We start from the raw sequence: 17,349 nt of genomic DNA, 5'->3' as shown, positions 1-17,349 counted from the left end.
CCTTTAACCCCTCTAAGTCCTGCTTTAGGCCAGGAAATTGCTCCCATCTCTCCAACTGAGGGAAGAATGGGCTGTGACCAGGTCTATCAGCAGCCAGGCCCAGAGCTATCGGGGGAGGGGGGGCAGAGGGGGCAGGCAAAGGGGATATTTGCCTCCGCAAATAATCTTCAAGGGGCCCCAGTTTGTTGTCAGAAAGGCCAAGCTATGTGCAACATGTACAGGCTTCATCCTTTATAAATCACAGCTAAAACTGACCCAGTAGCCAAATGTTCCTTTTTTCAACCTGGCCAGGACTTCAGGAAGACTATTTGTTTTTTAACTAGCAGCATCCAGGGATCCCCAGCCACCCCCTTGCCACTGGCAGCAGTAAGTCCCTCAAACTGGCCCTGTCAGCAGCCTCTACTACAGACCATGAGGTTTTGTTTGCTGTGCAGTGGGCCCTGGCAGGAGGCGGTGGGGTTGTGCTTGAGACTCCACAGGGAGTTACTGGGGGGCTGCTTCTCTACCCCAAGGGCTGTCATGTGAGATGCTGCAGGCCTGTGTTTCACTGGGTGTTGAGGCTATGGGAGGAGTAGTGAGGCTGCCGGCTCTAGTGCCAGCTGGATGCTGATCATGCTTGGCTCTGGGATTGACTTTCTTCAGACTCAGTCAATGCCATGTCTCTGCTCTCCCAGCCCCTGGCCAAGGCAGCAGCTTGGTAGAGGGCAAGAAGCTCCAATTCCATGCTGCCCGGATGAAAGTGACATGGCTACTGGCCCTTGGGTAAGAATGTGCAGTGACTCCCTGGAGGAGATCAAGACCTCAGCTGGCCCAGCAGGCTGCAGCAGCACACAGCTCCAAGTCCCATAGGAGCTTCGTCCAAAGACTGCTGAGGTCCTTTAAAGATCACAAGCGCTTCGTTGTCTGATCCCTGGAGATCCTCAGTCAGCAAAACACACTACTACAGCGAGGAAGCGGCTTTCATTCTGGCTTTATTAGTGGCTACAAATACGTCTGCAGAATTGTGCTGCTAGAGGTTGGGTTTGAAAGCAGGGCTACAAGTTTGGCTGGAAGGGGATCTGGAACCTTCTTTTTTCCCCACAAGGCTTTCAGTGATATTGGCCAACTCCCCCCGTCCCCCGCGCCACATCCTGATAGATACAGAGCAGAGACTTTCCTGTCACCGCCAGCTAAATTCCTCTAGGTAATTTATTACTTTTAATGTGCTAGTTAATTACATAGTGAATTAAAAATGCATTTGTCATGGTGCTTGTGCTGTCCCCAGGCTCCACCGGGAATCCTCTCCATCCAGCCCTACAGACAGAGGAAAAGGAAATGCAGGTGAAAGGTCAGACAACAGGGCTGCAGCACAGCGCTTGCGTGGGGGGCTCAGTGATGAATGGACACAGCTTTTCAGTGGATACCCAGGAAACAAAGCAGTGCCTGTGACAGCCCCCATCTTTGACTCCAGGGACGATCTGGGGACGGCCAGAGTTAAGGTGTGAGTTAGAGAGCCAGGCTCTCTAGCTAGAGATTGTCACAGACTCATGTCCTCTGGGGATCAGGCACCAAGTGGAACACATAACACACGCTGATCAGTGGGTTGCAATTGAACAGAGGTGCCAGGGCATAAGGGGCAGCATTCAAAGCTGGCCAGAGCATGACTGGGGCTCTTGGACGTAGAACAAAGTGTGAATCTGGCTCTGCTCTTGGGTATGCTAGCTCTGGCGTACCAAGGCTGAGAGAAGGCACGTGACTCTAGCCACTTTCCTGTGGGGTCAGCTTCTGAATCACATGAGCTGGAGGAAGGATGCCAGCCCCAGGGATGCAGTGGGAATCCAGCTATGCTCTAGCAGACAGGATCCAGGATGCTAGGGCTGGCGCAATGCAACTTGCCCATTAAGAGAAGACTTTACCTGAGGTTTACTTGAATGTGTGACTCTCGGTACCGCCCCGGCCAAATCCTGCAAGAGAACCAGAATGGGATCATTACCACCTGAGGCATCAGAAGCAGGGAGCAGGAACCAGTGCCATGGCTGGGAGAGCCCTTGGGCTAGTGAGACCACTGCCTCTCCTGCTGACCCATATTCTCCCAGACCATCTGTTGCCGTCTGTCATTCTTCTCTTACACTGACTGGCAGCTCTCTAGGGCAGGGGCTGCTGTTTTTGTGCAGTGCAGCGGGGCCCTGGTCCACAACAGGGCTCCAGGGCACCGTAGCAATACAAATAAGAGTGAGTGCAGTGACAGACATGTCTCCTGGTGCCCTGGAACTGCCACAGAGTGCAGAGACCAAACACAACATCCAAGCTAGGGGGAGAACAATGACCACAGCCTGAATATTCCCAGGGCCATGAGCCAAAGGCCTAGGAAACACCTCTGCCAGCCCACCCATGGCTTTAGAGGGGACTGGGACAGAGTCGTCTACAATACGGCATTTCAAATGGAAACCATTCGCACACTGGGGCCCAACTTCCTTCCAGATAGAGAGGGAAACACTAACTGGAGTACAAGGGAGCTGGAACAAGAGTCAGAGGCTTTAATAGCTGGGTCACTAGCTCAACATGGCCCACGACCAGCAGTGATCCAGTGCACTCAGGGCTGAGAGCTGGGCAGCAGCCTGTGTGAAGTGGGACAAGGGGTCCTAGTTACTCATTGGCACAGGATTCCAGGTCACAAATGGAGGAGCACTAGCTAGCTGGCGCAGAGTTGTCAGCCTCAGTGGAAAGGGTGAGCAAGGAGCACATGTGCTGTGGGCTGAGCTCCCGTCTCAGCAGGAGCACACTGACGGGAGACAGGCCCCAGGAAAGCCAGCACTGGAGCTGCTCCTGCCATGCCCGTCCTCCGCAGACACAGGGGATTTCAGTCCCATTTTTAGCAGCAGCAAATGCATGTTCAAATTGCAGGGACTGGACTAGGAGACCTCTCAACGTCCCATCCAGTCCTACATGTCTATATAAAAACAGTGCATAGTGTAAGGCCCCTCCCTACAGAATGCTGGAAGTGAACAGCCCCCCTGCAGGTAGCCCAAGTCCTGTCTTGGTCTGTTAGAACTCCAGCCCTACAAGTGCTGATTAGACCCAGCCCACACAGCATTACAGGGGGCCTATGTGCAAGGAGCAGCGAGCAGCTTTTCTCTCCAGGGCACTGGCTCCAAAGAGCAGGAGAATCACAAGGGGAAAGCCCTATAGCCACACAGTCCCTGCCTCAACAGCCCAGACAGCACTCAGCCCCTGCATGGCTGTGAAAGGGACTGGAGTGTGAGTACACGTTACCCAGCCTTGTGGGGCTGCTCACAACAGCATCCCCAGAGCTTGCTCCCGGCTCCCCTCTCAGGGAGTCGTTGCTGAAAAGGACGCTGGGAAATGACCTGCCTGCCCCTTCCCCACAGGCCTGCAGACCAGGAGAGGGAGCCATTCAAGGGCAGACGATTGGCTGGCGCAAGGTGCGCTAGGAGCAGCCCTGGCAGAGACACTGCCTCCCTGAGGTGCAGCTCCACCCCGTCCCCTGCAAGGCTCTGGTGGTAGCACCCCAAAACAAGAGCAGCAGGAGGAATCGAGGGTGATGCCTAAAGAGGCCAAGTGGCATAAAGGGTGTGGAGTCCTCCTGGAAAGCTGGCTCCAGCTGTGAGCACCAGGCATTGAAAAACGAGGCCCAGGGGAAGGGCTAGGACAGAACAGGATAAGTGTGGGGCTAACAGCCCGGGAGGTAGCTGCTTATCCCTGGTGGGGAACATGCCTCTGTTATGGGGTTACTGGGTGATGGCTTCCCTCTGGGGAAGGGACTTGTGACCAGGGGACTGAGGGGAGGAAACCCCTGTTGTGTGTGGTAGGAGTGGGGTCACCATGTGGGTTATCTTTCAATTTACCCTCCAAACCAGCCGTGTGGAGCAGTGTGCCACTCTGCCCTTCTCTCTGCTGTTCCAGAGCTCAGGCTGCAGCCCAAGCCAGAATGTCTACACTGCAATTAAACAGACCCTTAGCCTGTTTAATTTCAGCTGGCACAGGCCAGCCATGGGTGTCTGATTCCTGTGTAGGTGTACCCTCAGTGCTCTCCTTCCCTGCCACAATCCTACCCAGGTTACATACTCAGGAATTAAGGAATCTGAACTGGTGTCATCAGGATTCCAGCTACTGCTGTGCTAGCCCTACCCTGGCAGCAGGACAGCAGCTCCTCTGAGCCCGCTGAGGTGCCTCAGGGGGATACAAGTGGGTTCCATCCTCCGGACACTGAGGATGCTGCTGGAGGAACCCTTCGCCTAGCGGCAGGAGGGGGCAGGCTACAGTCACGCTTGACTCTAGTTCTCCCACCCAATGGCCTGGTGCAGCCTGGCATTTTACCCTTGTAGCTTCTAGAGATAAAGAGAACGATTCCACGTTCCTGGCCAACCCACATGCTGACAAGCAACAACTGCATAGCTCAGCCAGGGGCCTGGCTGACCCATTGTCCAGCATAGCCCACTAGCTGCTGTACAGGCTTAAGCCAATATCCTGCTGACTTGGAATGGCATGTAGATGACACTTCATGTTACACCCCAGCAGCCACAGAATGGATGGCGGGGCAGAAATTCAAGTGGAATTCCACAGCCTCTAGCATTGGCGCCACATCAACAATCGCATTCGGCAAATCACATTCCAAAGGAGTGTGTATTGAACCTGAAACCCTGGGGGGCGTAGGGTATTGGGGGGCAGCAGCAGAGAGGGGAGAATTCAGACCTGTAACTCAAAACTTTCTAAAGCTTGCTGAGTCACAGTATCTGGAGCCCCACAAGTTTTGAGATTCCCTCTCTTCAGCATTCTCACCTCTTCAAAGCCTCTAAGAGGTTCTGGCAAATTGCATGGGCCTGAGGGTTTTCACACTCTTCAATCTGTGACTACACGGCTGGGTCGAGCAGCGTGGCTGGCCTGTGAAAGCGTGAATAAACCTTCACACTAGACTACCTCACTACAGTGAAATGTTGCAAAGCACTTAAGTCAACTCGTGCCATGTCCAGATGAGCAGGCCCATTTGTGCCATTACTCACACTGGTACAATGCCCACCAGCTCTGGGGAGAGTCATGCCTGTGCAACAGAGGACAAAACTGTGACCATAGAATCTGAAGACAGGGAGGGTGATATTTCTTCCAAACACTCAGGGTACGTCTACACTACAGCGACAGTTACAGCGCTACAGCTGTGCTGCTGGAGCACTGCAGTGTAGATAGCCCCCTTCTGTCATAGTAGGAAGTTTCTGTCGATGGAAGCAATCCACCTCTCTGATTGGAGGGAGCTAGGTCAATGAGAGAATCCCTCTGTCAACCTAGCCACCTTTATATCATGGGTTAGGCTGACCTAACTACAGTGGTCCGGGCAAGAAGCTAGATTGACCTAAATTATAGGTGTAGGCCAGGCCACAGCATTGACCTAACTCTGCTCCTGCCAAAGTAAAAAGCAAAACTCCCATTGACTTCGGAGCTGGGCCAGCACTGAGACCTTTTGAACGTCCTACCCAGAGAGAAACAGTGCAGATCCAGAGGACCACCTCTCCAGCCAACGTGACCGGAGATTGTGAGAGACAGAGCTTCTGCTCCAAAGGCCACAATTCAAGTTTGAGGCAGTGCCTACAAAGCAGTCAAGGGAAAGTTGCCTGGCCCCTGGAGAAAGGGGAAGGAGGCATGAGTGGACATCGAAGGGTGACCGCACGCAGGAAGATGTGTGCTGACAGTCGTATGAGCGGAGATTGTGAAGGGGAGGACAGTGTAAAGTGTAATGGGTGTAGGTGTATTTAGGGATGTGCACATGGCTCTAGCAGTTTGCCCCCAAGTTTAGGGACATATGGGGGAAGACAAGGGGACAAGAGGCTAAGAAGGAGTGGCTGTGGGGAGTGCATGGGGGGCTTGGGAGCTGGGAGTTCAGGCAGGAGTGGCTGTGGATGGATGCAGGGGTGTATGTGCATGGATCTGTGTCTTGGAACATGTGATCATGCTTCTGGGCAAGAATCCCAGGAGACAGACACCACCGGTGCCGGTACCCAATATCCAGCCAGGGAGAGGTGGGAAGCCCCAAGCATGGAGAAACTTACCTTTGGGTCCAAACAAGGCAGAGTAGCACGGCTGGTTGCAATAGGGCTTCCCATCATGCTGCAGAGAGAGAAGAGACTCCTCAGTGCCACATTACTCAGGGGAGTCTGAGATAAGCAGGGCCCAGGAACTGCGCATCAGAACAGGCACTGCTCAGTTACTGGGCCCACTCTTAACACTGTGAGTATAGAGCTAGATTAACAACTCCTGGGCCCTGCTTTCTTGTCCCAGCTGTGTCAGTGACCTCCCCTACTGCCTGCTCTCCCAGTGCTGGGCCCTGCCACTCTTCTGTCACTCACCCCGAGTGGAGTCCTGACCTCACTACAGCTTTGCTAAACTAAAGAAACATTGACGTGCCAGGAGAACCAAATGAGAGCCTTGTCTAAGGTCCTCACATTCCTCCTCACCTGAGACCTGCTCTGGACATAGGTCTCTGGATAAGGCTAGGGCACCCTGCGGCACCTAGCCCACAATCCTAATGACTCTCTGCCCTGTTACACATAATGGGAAATTCCTCAGTTCCATACAAGATTCCTCCAACTCAGCAAAACGCCCCTGCAGGAGACCTGGACTGGCCCACTGTCTCCATCCTGTCAGGTTAGTTCAATTATTATGGCACCCCACTCACCGGGCCAGCCTGGTGCTGATAAACCAGCCTGCCCACACACACAGCAAGCCCCCAGCTTGGAGCTGGCTAAAGGAGAGTTCTTGCTACTTCAAGGCAGGGCCCCCAGGTAGTCCCATATTCCATAGAATCAACCAAAGAACTCACCCCATGCTGCAGAATTTCAGCTTCCCTCTTTTAAAATTCAATTTCTGGCCCCCAAGTCTGAGACCTGAGTAACTGATGCAGCGATGGCTGCCTGCATCTGCATAGCACTTGAACCAATAGCTCCAATAGCTGTGAACTCCCCGCTCATCTCAGGCAGAGCCTCAGGCAAAGCCTCATGCGCTCTGTGATTCTGCAGCAGTGGGGCTTGCCATTGGCCCCAGGATGCCATGAAATGCAGCCCTCTTGCCCTGGCATTAGCTGTTTTGTTGCAACCAGACCTCCTCTTTTGCTCTCCAAATTTCCCGCCTTTTGCTCTCCAAATTTCCCCACAATGAGATGACTTTACTGTGCACAGCGCATACACTAGGACAGTGGTCTCCAAACTTTTTTAATCGCGCACCCTCCATCAGTAAAACTATTTTGAGCACGCATCCCGTTGCGCCGGCTCTACCATTTTTGCCAAAGCAAAAAAAAAAAAAAACCGCTCAGACTCCCGCCCGAACTGATGAAGCAAAAAAAAAAAAAAAGTGTGCTTTTCCTGCTGCGCAGCCCTCCCCCCGTCCAAAGGATCCTCTTGCGCACCCCACCATTGCACTAGGCGTCCAGCTTGCAGCCAAGGAGCAGGGAGAAGCCAGAAACGTAGGCTGGTTAGTGAGGTGGCCTGGAGATCCCCCAGCCGTCCAGAGCCAGGGCAATGAGCTGCTGAAGTTCACTATAAGCTCCCTGCTTCCGGGGGTGAAGGAGGGTCTGAGCCAGACAGACTGCAGGAACAGAGGCCAGGGGAACAGAGCCAGGCTGGCTGGAGAGTACAGTAAGAACCCCACCCTCAGAAATACCCAGCAACAATTTGTACCTCAGTGAGCCTGGGGGGAGGGATAGCTCAGTGGTTTGAGTATTGGCTTGTTAAACCCAGGGTTGTGAGCTCAGTCCTTGAGGCAGCCATTTGGGGATCGGTCCTGCTTTGAGCAGGGGGTTGGACTAGATGATCTCTTGAGGTCCCTTCCAACCCTAATAATCTACAATTCTATGAGTGTGAGGGGGATGGGAACAAGGGTACTGCATGGTGCAGGGATAAAGTCATGCTGCCGCAGAATTTTGGAGCTGAGGCTGTGAAATATGGGCCCCTTGTCCTGTGGAGTACCCGGGGATCAACTTTGCAATGGCAGTGTGCACTATGCTGCCACCCACAGGTGAGGGGTATAAAGAAGCAGCTGATTAAAGCTTCTTGACATATCTGTCCTATGCGTTGGAAGATGCAGCTAAGAGTTACAGTGACACAGAGCTGGTGGCCGGCTACCTCACCCCTTACCTCAGCATGGCCGCCTGAAGTCAGGGTCTTGTTGCATTTCTCACACTTCAAGCATGGTCGGTGCCAGTCTTTCCCCAGGGAGGTAACCTTCTCAGCTGTCAAGAGTGCGGAAACAAAAGAGTACCAGTCAGGAGGCACATGTGAAAACCTGTCTGACAATCACAGGGGAAGAGACACCTGGAACAACACTGGGAAGCAAAGTATTGCAAAACATCCTTTTTCCAACCCACAAATACAGGGAACCTCCTGCTGCCAGGGTGCTGGGGACACATTTCTCACTAAAAGCCACAGCAAACAGTAGTGTGCTTGGAGACTGGCCTGGGTTCAGGCAACTGAAGATAGCCCCTGAGGCAGCTACAAAAGGAACAATTAGGTTACTCCCCAGGTCCGGAACAGGTTTATATTAAGAAGAAAAGAACACAGGATGGACTTTAACTACAGTACAAAGGATGTAATTTGCTAAAGAGGCTAGTGTGTTCTTTCTATTAGCAGCTGCACTCACGGATGTGTATTAAGTGATAACGCTGAGCTTTCCATAGGAACCCTTTCAGTGCCAGGACCTTCGAGTGGATTTTCCATGCCTGAAAAAGGCAGAGGCCTGAGCTCGGGGACAAAATTTCTTTCTATGAACCAATACCTCGCCACTCTGTGCTGGGTGAGGAGTGCTGGTCTGCTAGGGCTTTGGCATTACAACTCTTTTTCTGGGTGGGCAGGGAGCCCATGACTTGGGTGTGACCATTAACTCCAGGAGAGAAGTGATCACTAGAGAGGGGATCTCAAAATGCTCCTAGCAGGCAGGCCCCACATCATAGACGCCAACATCATGGTGTGAAATAGCACCAGGGACTATCTGGGGAAGGGGTATGAGCCCAAATCCCCTTTATGAAAAAGCCTTATAGAAGTCAACGGGGAGGAAACTGACAGGGTTACACTGAAATTAAACACCGTTCTTTGGAAGTTGTTCTAAAAGGCTTCAGAACCTGACAAATTTCAATAAGGCTTTTTACAGCAACCCCTTGGATCCCTCTTAGATAGTAACATAGCCCCCACTACCAGAGAATCTGAGCACCTCAATCTTTACCACATTTATCCTCACAACACACCGGTGAGACTGAGCTACACTATCACCTCCATTGCACAGAGGGGAACTGAGGCACAGAGAAGTGAAGTGACTTCCCTAAGGTTACACGGGAAGCCTGTGGCAGAGCAAGGACTTAACGCAGGTCACTCCAGTCAGAGAGCCACCCTGCCTCAGGAGGCGCACGCTGCTATGGAATTCTATAGGCTGATTTTAAAAAGTTCTCTGGAAGGATGATTGCGCTGTTACATTTAATAGGGCTAAGGGGCGGGGGGGACGCAACTTTTATTTATATTATTATAACACAGAGGGGGCCACTTCTGTAGGTCAGGAGTGAGGCATGATGGGGTGGGGGGGGTAGCAATCTCTGCCATGCTTGTTCTACATCTGAAAGAAATGCTGAGCCTTTCTTTTTATTCCAGGGTTTCTGGAAGGAATTCAGAGTCCAGGAGCGTCACTTGGGCACCTTTCACCCCTATTGGAGGAATGTTTAGAGAAGCTTATCACTGCCTAGGCACTATATTCCCAGTGACTGGGACTTCTCACTAGGAGAGCTTCCAGACTCTGGTGCTGCAATCTCCCCATGCAGGTAGTGATTTAGTGCTGATGAAGTGATCTGTAAATATCATTCCATGACCACTATGGCAATCAGTCTTCGCTGCACTCCTATGATCCTGCTCTCTCTCCCCTTTATGATCTGTCAAATATATCAACTGAAATCCCATCAAGGACCATTGAAGTAGCTCATTGAATTAACAGCCAGGCTCTTCAGGTTTCAGCTTGGAGTGAGGAACTAGATGGTGTAAGTGAAATGTAGTTAAGCGGCAGCTAAATCTGAGCAAAAGACTCCATATACCAGCCATACAAGACTTCCAGTATTGGGACTCTTAGCTGAGAGATGCTGTATTTTTCTTTTTATTCCAAGACTGCTTATACAAGACCAGTGTTACTGCTATCATCTTAGAAATAAGAGCTTACAATTGATTTTGGACTCTCCTTGGCCTTTGCATTAAACTCAGTCTTGTACAGCTGAGGTCATGTGACTAACGTCATAAAAATAGCACTTCCTTGCTCAACAGACCCATTGCACTTACAGAGACACATCTGCTTACTTCACTGCACAGTATCTTTCACTCCTGTTAGCCCTGCAGGGCTAGACCAGCTGTGCAAATGACAGCTGGATTCTCTTCTGAGTTGATCAACTGAATTATAATGATAGATTGAGGGTATATAGTGTTTATGCCCAGAGATGTGCTAACCAGAACAAAACCAACCTGTCTTTAGACTCGGAGGTTTTAAGTGCTGACAGTTCTATTAAAACCATCTTTTACTAGTAAGCTTAGCAAACGTTACCTGGAGTAAACGAGCTGCCATAGACATGAAACTTCACAATGCCACTTTTAGTCACCATTCCAAGTAGAACTGTACTTTAAGGGGAGGTTTAAGTCTTGTTTACATTGAGGAAACTTACAAAAAATTCCCACTGTTGCTATCACCACTTTATTGGAATGGGTATTAGCACCAATAGTGTAGACAAGGCTCTTGCCACCAGGACTGATTTTTACTCCCTTTTGGTTGAATCTATTGAAAGTAAGTAACTAAAATGTTGGTAAAAATGGATTCAGCTATCAGAATATTGTCTATACCTGGCCTCCAGCCAGTGCTAACCCCAAGTCAGGATTCTTTACTAAATTTCTCTAGTGTAGGCACTATCTTAAATGACAGGCAAATATGAATGGATGGGAAAACTGAGAAACAGTTAAGTCTCCATCACAGAGAACTGGAATGTACAAACTCTGGAATTCCTGTGTTCTGAGCCATTCTCTGATTATTATTTTTCTGGCACAGCAGACAGAAAAGTACAACACACCCCACAAGGAAACCAGAAATATAAGAGAGAAAGAAAGAAAAAAAAACAATATGTTCCCAGTCCATGGCTTACAGATTTATTCAATAAATTTAAAAAATAAAAGTTCTTATAGGGCCAGCATCCACTTCTAGCTCTCAGCAAAACACATCAGAGTTTTTATGTCAGGGACATGGGGAACCAAGAGATAGGAGAACTTCTGCATGTGGTTTTAGTAGATGGAGTTAAATGATTGCAGCAAAGGTTATTGCCAGGACTAGCTACCCAAACCTCTTGAAATACACCCATGGCAGGAAGTGGGACCATGTAACCCAACTAAGTACTCTGAGTCAGTACAGAAATCTGCGGCTTTTTGGAAATTCCTTCCAAATCAGGGTGTGGCCATCCATCTGCTCCTTACTAGGGGCTGGATCCAACTCCCAGGGGAGTCAGTGGAAGTCAGATCAGGCCCAAAGTCTGTTCAAGGCATATAGTGATAGTTTTAAGAAAAGCAAGCCTTGCAGATACATGTCTCCTCTGTACTGTAGCCTTATTACAATAAGACATTCACGATTTCATGGTGCCCTCTGTTATGCCCAGGTAGTCGTGACTGTGATCAAAGGCAGAATTTGCTGTTTAGAATCAAACTAATTTGCCTTGTAAAGTTTTTAGGAACCACTTTAACTGATCCTGGTGTTGAATTCTGGACTGGAGTGTCCAGATTTCTGGGTGGCTCACTCCCTGCCCATCCAGTCTGTCCACCTTAAGCAAACATCTGTGATGAAGCTGAGAATGGCGCTGTTGGAACAAAGGACCAAAATATTAGCTTGGAGGGAAGTGTAACATGGCAGTAAGCCAGCACCTCTGAACCATGTCTCTAGTGATTTGCTTCCGTGCCCATCAAATGGCTTGGAGACAATCAAAGCACTGAGGCTCCATGTTAACCTCTTCTGTTCAGTGGGGCAGACATCCTGAGAGGAAAGGGCCTTCGTACAATGACTTTCAAGACGTTTCAGCACAGAAGAAAACAAAGAGGGAGTAAGTTGCAGTGGAGGAGGTCTAGGCTGGATATTAGGAAACACTATTTCACTAGGAGGGTGGTGAAGCACTGGAATGTGTTACCTAGGGAGGTGGTGGAATCTCCTTCCTTAGAGGTTTTTAAGGTCAAGTTTGACAAAGCCCTGGCTGGGATGATTTAGTTGATGTTTGTCCAGCTTTGAGCAGGGGGTTGGACTAGATGACCTCCTGAGGTCTCTTCCAACCCTAATCTTTTATGATTCTAAGTTGCAGAAGGATCTCCCAGAGCAGTTTTTCAGAGGTGGCCATTTGCATACACAACGTATTGTTGCAAGTTCTCATATGTACGTTTGGTGACTTCTGAAAGACCTGGCCTCTGATTCATGGTCACCCTTCATGACTGGCAAGTTGTGTAAACCATCACCGTTCATCCTTAGGAGAAGAGCGAATAATTGAGGTTTTTGGTCTGCTGGCCAAATTGAAAAATTCACTGTATATCTAACTGAAACGGATTTCTGTTTTGGTTTCTCACAAACAAAAAAGCTCCTAAAACTGTGTTTGGGTCAAATGAACGGTTTTGAAGATGATGATTGAAAACAAAATATCCAAATTTGCAAAATGAACTGTACAGACAATTCCAAAATCTGTTTTCAAGGTTTTTTCAGCCAAAACTATTTGCTGAATTTGACCTGAAGTCACAAATAGTTTCAGTGCCCTGAAAAATGCATTTTTCAGGGAATTTCCTGTCAGCTGAAAAAAAATCACCCAGATTTACTTGGTAGAGCTCTGTGCTCACCTTGAACTGGTGTAAATGACCACACAAAGCACAGGGACTGATGAATTGAGCCCCTGATATAAAAGATCTAAAAACAGAGGATTAGTTGTTTGACATTTTTGCCTCTGTAACCAAATGGCCACCGACAATACTAGCTACTGCCAGAAGAATCCTCTTTAGACGTTAGGCAGAAGATACACAATGGATACAGCTTAGATGGAAACATCTCAGAATCAAAAACAGATTCAGTATCTAATACTAAAATATAGCCCATCCCCCAGTCCTCCCTTTTAGAGGTCAGCATACCTAACCACTCAGACGCACACAAACTCCTCTTTATTTTCTATACTCTCTCCTTCCTACTGTTTTCTCCAGATCTTCTTCTTTCACTCCCAAATTACAATGTTGTGTCCTAGACACAATTTCCCAACTGTTACATGTTTACATTTGCTATTATATGGATGGCTGGACTTGCAAGACATATGGCAAGAATGTATTTTATGTTTCTCTACCAAACCTCAACAACAAACAGCCCTCACCTAATAATGTACCTGTTCAGCTAAAATGTGCAGCTGGACAGAGAAATGGCAGGATTTCTTGTACACAGAAATTGATACGGTTTCACTCATTTTATAGAACACTGTGTGGTTCTTGGATTCTGAAGATGTTTTTTCACTGTGTAGAAGGGAACAGGAGACTTCCTTGATGATGGGCAGCTATATGAGAACATAGTATTTTCACTGGCTTTGGATATTATCTCTCAACAGACTTCAAAAACTGTATCAGCCTGCGGACTCAGAATCCAATGGGACCGTATAAAAGCACTACAATGAAACAGTTTAAAAACTACAATGGAAACTCCCCCCATCTTATGCCCTTTGTTATTTCTCATTACTTAACCAGGAAATCTTTGGTTTTCTAGGACTATCGATTGTACTAGTGGTTCTCAATCTGTGTCTGGCTTGCAGCCCAATGAGCACATAGCTGCGATCCATGTAACATCCTCAGGGCCATACAGGTAGTAAACATAATGGGTGGGTGTGGCCCATATAACACATAGTGGCTGCATATGCAGCCTACACTGGTAAATAGGTGGAAAACCACTGGTTTATACAAATGGACTGCCAGTTCCTCTAGACATTACTACGGATCTGAAGGCCTAAGGGGCATGGGCTACCCGGGGAGGGAGGGGGAGGAGGTTAATTGCAAAGAACTTTTTTATGAATGATAATAAAATAACTTGTTAGGTTTTGAGAGCACTTCCTCGCTTGTAAAGCATACAGCTGTCTGCAGTAGTTTGCTGCTGTTCAAGTCTCCTTAATCATAGCTGGGAGGCATGCAAGGGATCCATAAATCAGAGCATCTTCCTAAGGCTGCAGGGAGGCCCATGGAGAGGAACCCTGCTTGGACTCCTCCTCCTGCCATGGCTCTGCACAGCCTCTGTGCCAGTCAGCTTTCCTCAGCCCTTCCCGCTAAGAGCCCCTGCACAAGGGGAAAGGAGGCAGCGCTTGCCCTTGATGTTAACAGGAATCTGTGCAGCCTACACATCCCACCTCAACCCGCAAGGACCAGCACTAATGCCGGTCTGCTGGAGCCCTGCAAACCCAGCTCCTTCCAGGCTGCACGGGACCCCCAAGCTGTGCAGGCAGATGGGGAGTGGAGAGGATTTTGAGCCCTTCTCACAGAAACCGGGGAGTTCTCAGATGGTTTGTCCCAGAACACTGATCTCCTCCCACATGGCTGGGCAGGAGACAGTGATGACAGCAGTGCTGGGCACAAACCAAACACCAGCTGTAGCCAGAGCCGGCTCTAGGCACCAGCAAACCAAGCATGAGCTTGGGGCAGCACATTTTCAGGGCATACCAGCCATCTTTTTTTCTTCCCCCAATTCAGGCAGCAAAAGCCTAGAGCTGGCCCTGGCAGCAGCACGTAGTGCGTGAGGGCTCCCTGGGGCCACTGAGGTTCAAGCTGTGGGGGAGCAGTGCCACACCTTGTGGCTGGGCTGGGCAGGCTCCAAGCGGGGGCCACTCAGGCTGGGGGCCACCCCAGGGGGCACACAGAGCCACCTGCAGGTGCCGCAGGGCAGCTGCTCCCCAGCACTGCAGCCGGGGCTTGGCGAAATGGCCCAAGTCGCCCAGAAACTGCAGCAGGGTGGCCAGGAGCAGCAGCAGCAGGACCACAGAGGGAGGGGCGCTGCCGTGTGGGGCCTGCATCCCACTCTCTGAGGCTCCGCTCCCTCTGGAGCTACCCTGCCCTGGCTCCTCAGCCCCTGCCAGGGCAGGCCCCCAGCTCTGCCCTCCCGGGTCCCGGCAGATCCTGGAGGTAGGAGCCCTGGCTCAAAGGACCCTGGGCTGAGGTGCAGCCCAGGAGCCCCGCTGCTTACCTGACCCTGCCAGCACCAGACCGACTGGAGGCGAGGGGGGAGCAGGCAGAGTCAGCACTGGTGGGGGGAGCCCAGGGCTGGCTCTCGTGCAGTGGTCGCCATACAAGGTAGGTGGGGGGGGGATCCCAGAGCTAGGCAGCAAGGTGGGGGGAGAGAGCCCAGGGCTGAGGTGGCAGGGAGTGTGGGTGGGGGAGGGCATTGATGGCAGGGGGAGAGGGGAAGAGCCCAGGGCTGGGCTGGGGGCAGCCAAAAAATTTTTTGCTTGAGATGGCAAAAAACCTAGAGCCGGCCTTGGCTGTAGCAGCAGCATTTAGGCAGTGCAGCCTGAGTCCCAGCCCAGGCAATGGCCGCCCCTGCCCCACCCACCTGTGCTGCTGCCAGGGCACTGGGCTGTGCCTCAGTGGGGGGCTGGGTGCCAGGGAGCCTGTATAGACAAGGGGGGACAGGAGGCAGAGCACCCCATTTAGGAGCTGTATTCAGGGTCAGGCAGGTGGGCTGTACCCCTGCAGGGGGCTAGGAAGCTGGGTGTAGGAGCAGAGGGTTGGGCAAGGTCTCTAGCCACCCCTGCAGCGCTCTGGTGCTAGGGAGCCCATACAGAAAGGGGCTGCAGCAGACAGGGCACCCCATGGGGCAGGCAGCCAGAGTCCCTGGCACCCCCAGTGGGAATCTGGGTACTGGGCACCCCTTGGGCAAGATGGAGCAGGGACAGGCAGGGTGCCTGGCAGCCCCAGCAGGGAGCTGGGTGCCGGGCACCTCTTGGGGGAAGGTGGTGCAGGGGCAAGGAGGATGCCTGGCAGCCCCAGCAGGGAGTTGGGTGCCAGGCACCCCATGGGGAAGGCAGAGCAGGAACAGGCAGGGAGCCTGGCAGCCCCAGCAGGGAGCTGGGTGCCAGGCACCCCTTGGGGAAGGTGGGGCAGGGGCAGGCAGGGTGCCTGGAAGCCCCTGCAAGGAGCGGGAGGCGGCGCCCTTACCGAAGTAGACCTCCTTCTGGCAACGGGGGCACTTGGGCATGGTGGTAGCTACGCGCGGGCTGGGCTGTGCGCTGGCTGCTGCTCGAGTTGCTCTGCTGCTCGGTGCAGCCCGCGCCTGCAGGGTCACCCCGCGGCCCCGCCCGTGAAGCCCCGCCCCCCAGCTGTGCTCCCGGCTCGCGGGAACCCTGGCACAGGGGCAAGGGAGGGGAGACAGGCGAGCGGAACTGCCGGGCCGGGCCGGGCGGGGCGCGACTCGGCTCGGCTCTGGGAGTTGGAGTGGAGGCGCTGGTGGACAGAGGGGGATAGGGGGAATCAAGGTGCATCTCCTCTCCTGCCCCTAGTGTCCTATTGCTTTTTGTCCCACGCTCTTTCCTAAACTCACAGGCGCTCCCCCCATTCCTGCCCCTAGCCTGCTGCTCCATGAGTCCTTCTGGACATGTAGCCCTTGGGAGCCAAGAAGCAGCACACTTGGAGTCAGGCCCCAGACTGGCCCAGATTCTTCACCAGGGGCTCCAGAGCTGTGCTGGTGGAGCAGAGACGGGGGCATTGCGGCCACAGTGGGAGCTAATCACCCACTGTCTTCACCCTGTGGGGCAGCAGGTGTGGGCTTCAGCTGAGATCAGGCTGAGGGCTAGTCAGGAATTGCTCAACAAAACATTTGTTGTCAGAAAACACTGACTGGCGATGCCAGAACTTGCCGGGGGCCGTGTCAGTTTTGATTATTTCTGTTCTCAGAAAGGTTCGACAGGTCTCAGATGGAATTTCTGGTCAAAACCAAAGCTAGAGAGACTAGCCACCACCCCGGGGAAGGAGAACCCAGGTTCAAGTCCCTGATTCAGAACAGGGATTTGAACCTGGTCTCCCACATCCCTAGGGAGCAGCATGTGCATGGGGCTATTGGCAGTTTCTCTCTCTGGAAGGTCTCTGTTTCACCCCAATGCAGAATGGGAACATTTTAGAAATCTTGATAGTTTTCCTGGGAGAACTGTTTTCTACAGAACTGGATGCATAGACCAGGAGTGAAAGTCAATCCCTGCCTTGAAGAAGTTATAATCTAAACCGAGAAATGAGAGGAGGGAGGATTACTATCCCCAAGTTACACCTGGGGGGATGTGGGGCTCAGAGTAGATGCAATGACTTGGCTGAGGTCATGCTGTAGTCC

At 51.5% G+C, this 17,349-nt stretch overlaps 1 protein-coding gene across 1 annotated transcript; it reads right to left on the bottom strand.

Moving 5' to 3' along the window:
- Window positions 1-953: 953 nt before the first annotated feature.
- On the bottom strand, window positions 954-16,310 carry CRIP1 (cysteine rich protein 1). The gene is made up of 5 exons (XM_032787424.2): window positions 16,188-16,310; window positions 8,118-8,212; window positions 6,039-6,096; window positions 1,896-1,943; window positions 954-1,293 (listed from the first exon to the last, which is right to left on the bottom strand). Exons 1-4 carry the CDS (start codon window positions 16,225-16,227, stop codon window positions 1,903-1,905), a joined length of 234 nt encoding a protein of 77 aa, XP_032643315.1. The 5' UTR covers window positions 16,228-16,310; the 3' UTR covers window positions 954-1,293; window positions 1,896-1,902.
- Between the last annotated feature and the right edge of the window lie 1,039 nt (window positions 16,311-17,349).

This window comes from Chelonoidis abingdonii, chromosome 7 (assembly GCF_003597395.2).
Source record: "Chelonoidis abingdonii isolate Lonesome George chromosome 7, CheloAbing_2.0, whole genome shotgun sequence".
NCBI lineage: Eukaryota > Metazoa > Chordata > Testudines > Testudinidae > Chelonoidis > Chelonoidis abingdonii.
Note: the sequence above shows the minus strand (reverse complement) of the source record. Positions and strands in the feature narration are given on the sequence as shown.

What these genes read in the sequence shown, in the direction of transcription:
- CRIP1 (XM_032787424.2), bottom strand. Translation starts at nt 16,227, where the DNA reads ATGCCCAAGTGCCCCCGTTGCCAGAAGGAGGTCTACTTCG. An exon ending in CTTCAGGCGGCCATGCTGAG is followed by an intron (nt 6,097 to 8,117) that starts GTAAGGGGTGAG and finishes CTCTCTCTGCAG; the next exon opens with CATGATGGGAAGCCCTATTG. An exon ending in TGCCTTGTTTGGACCCAAAG is followed by an intron (nt 1,944 to 6,038) that starts GTAAGTTTCTCC and finishes GTTCTCTTGCAG; the next exon opens with GATTTGGCCGGGGCGGTACC.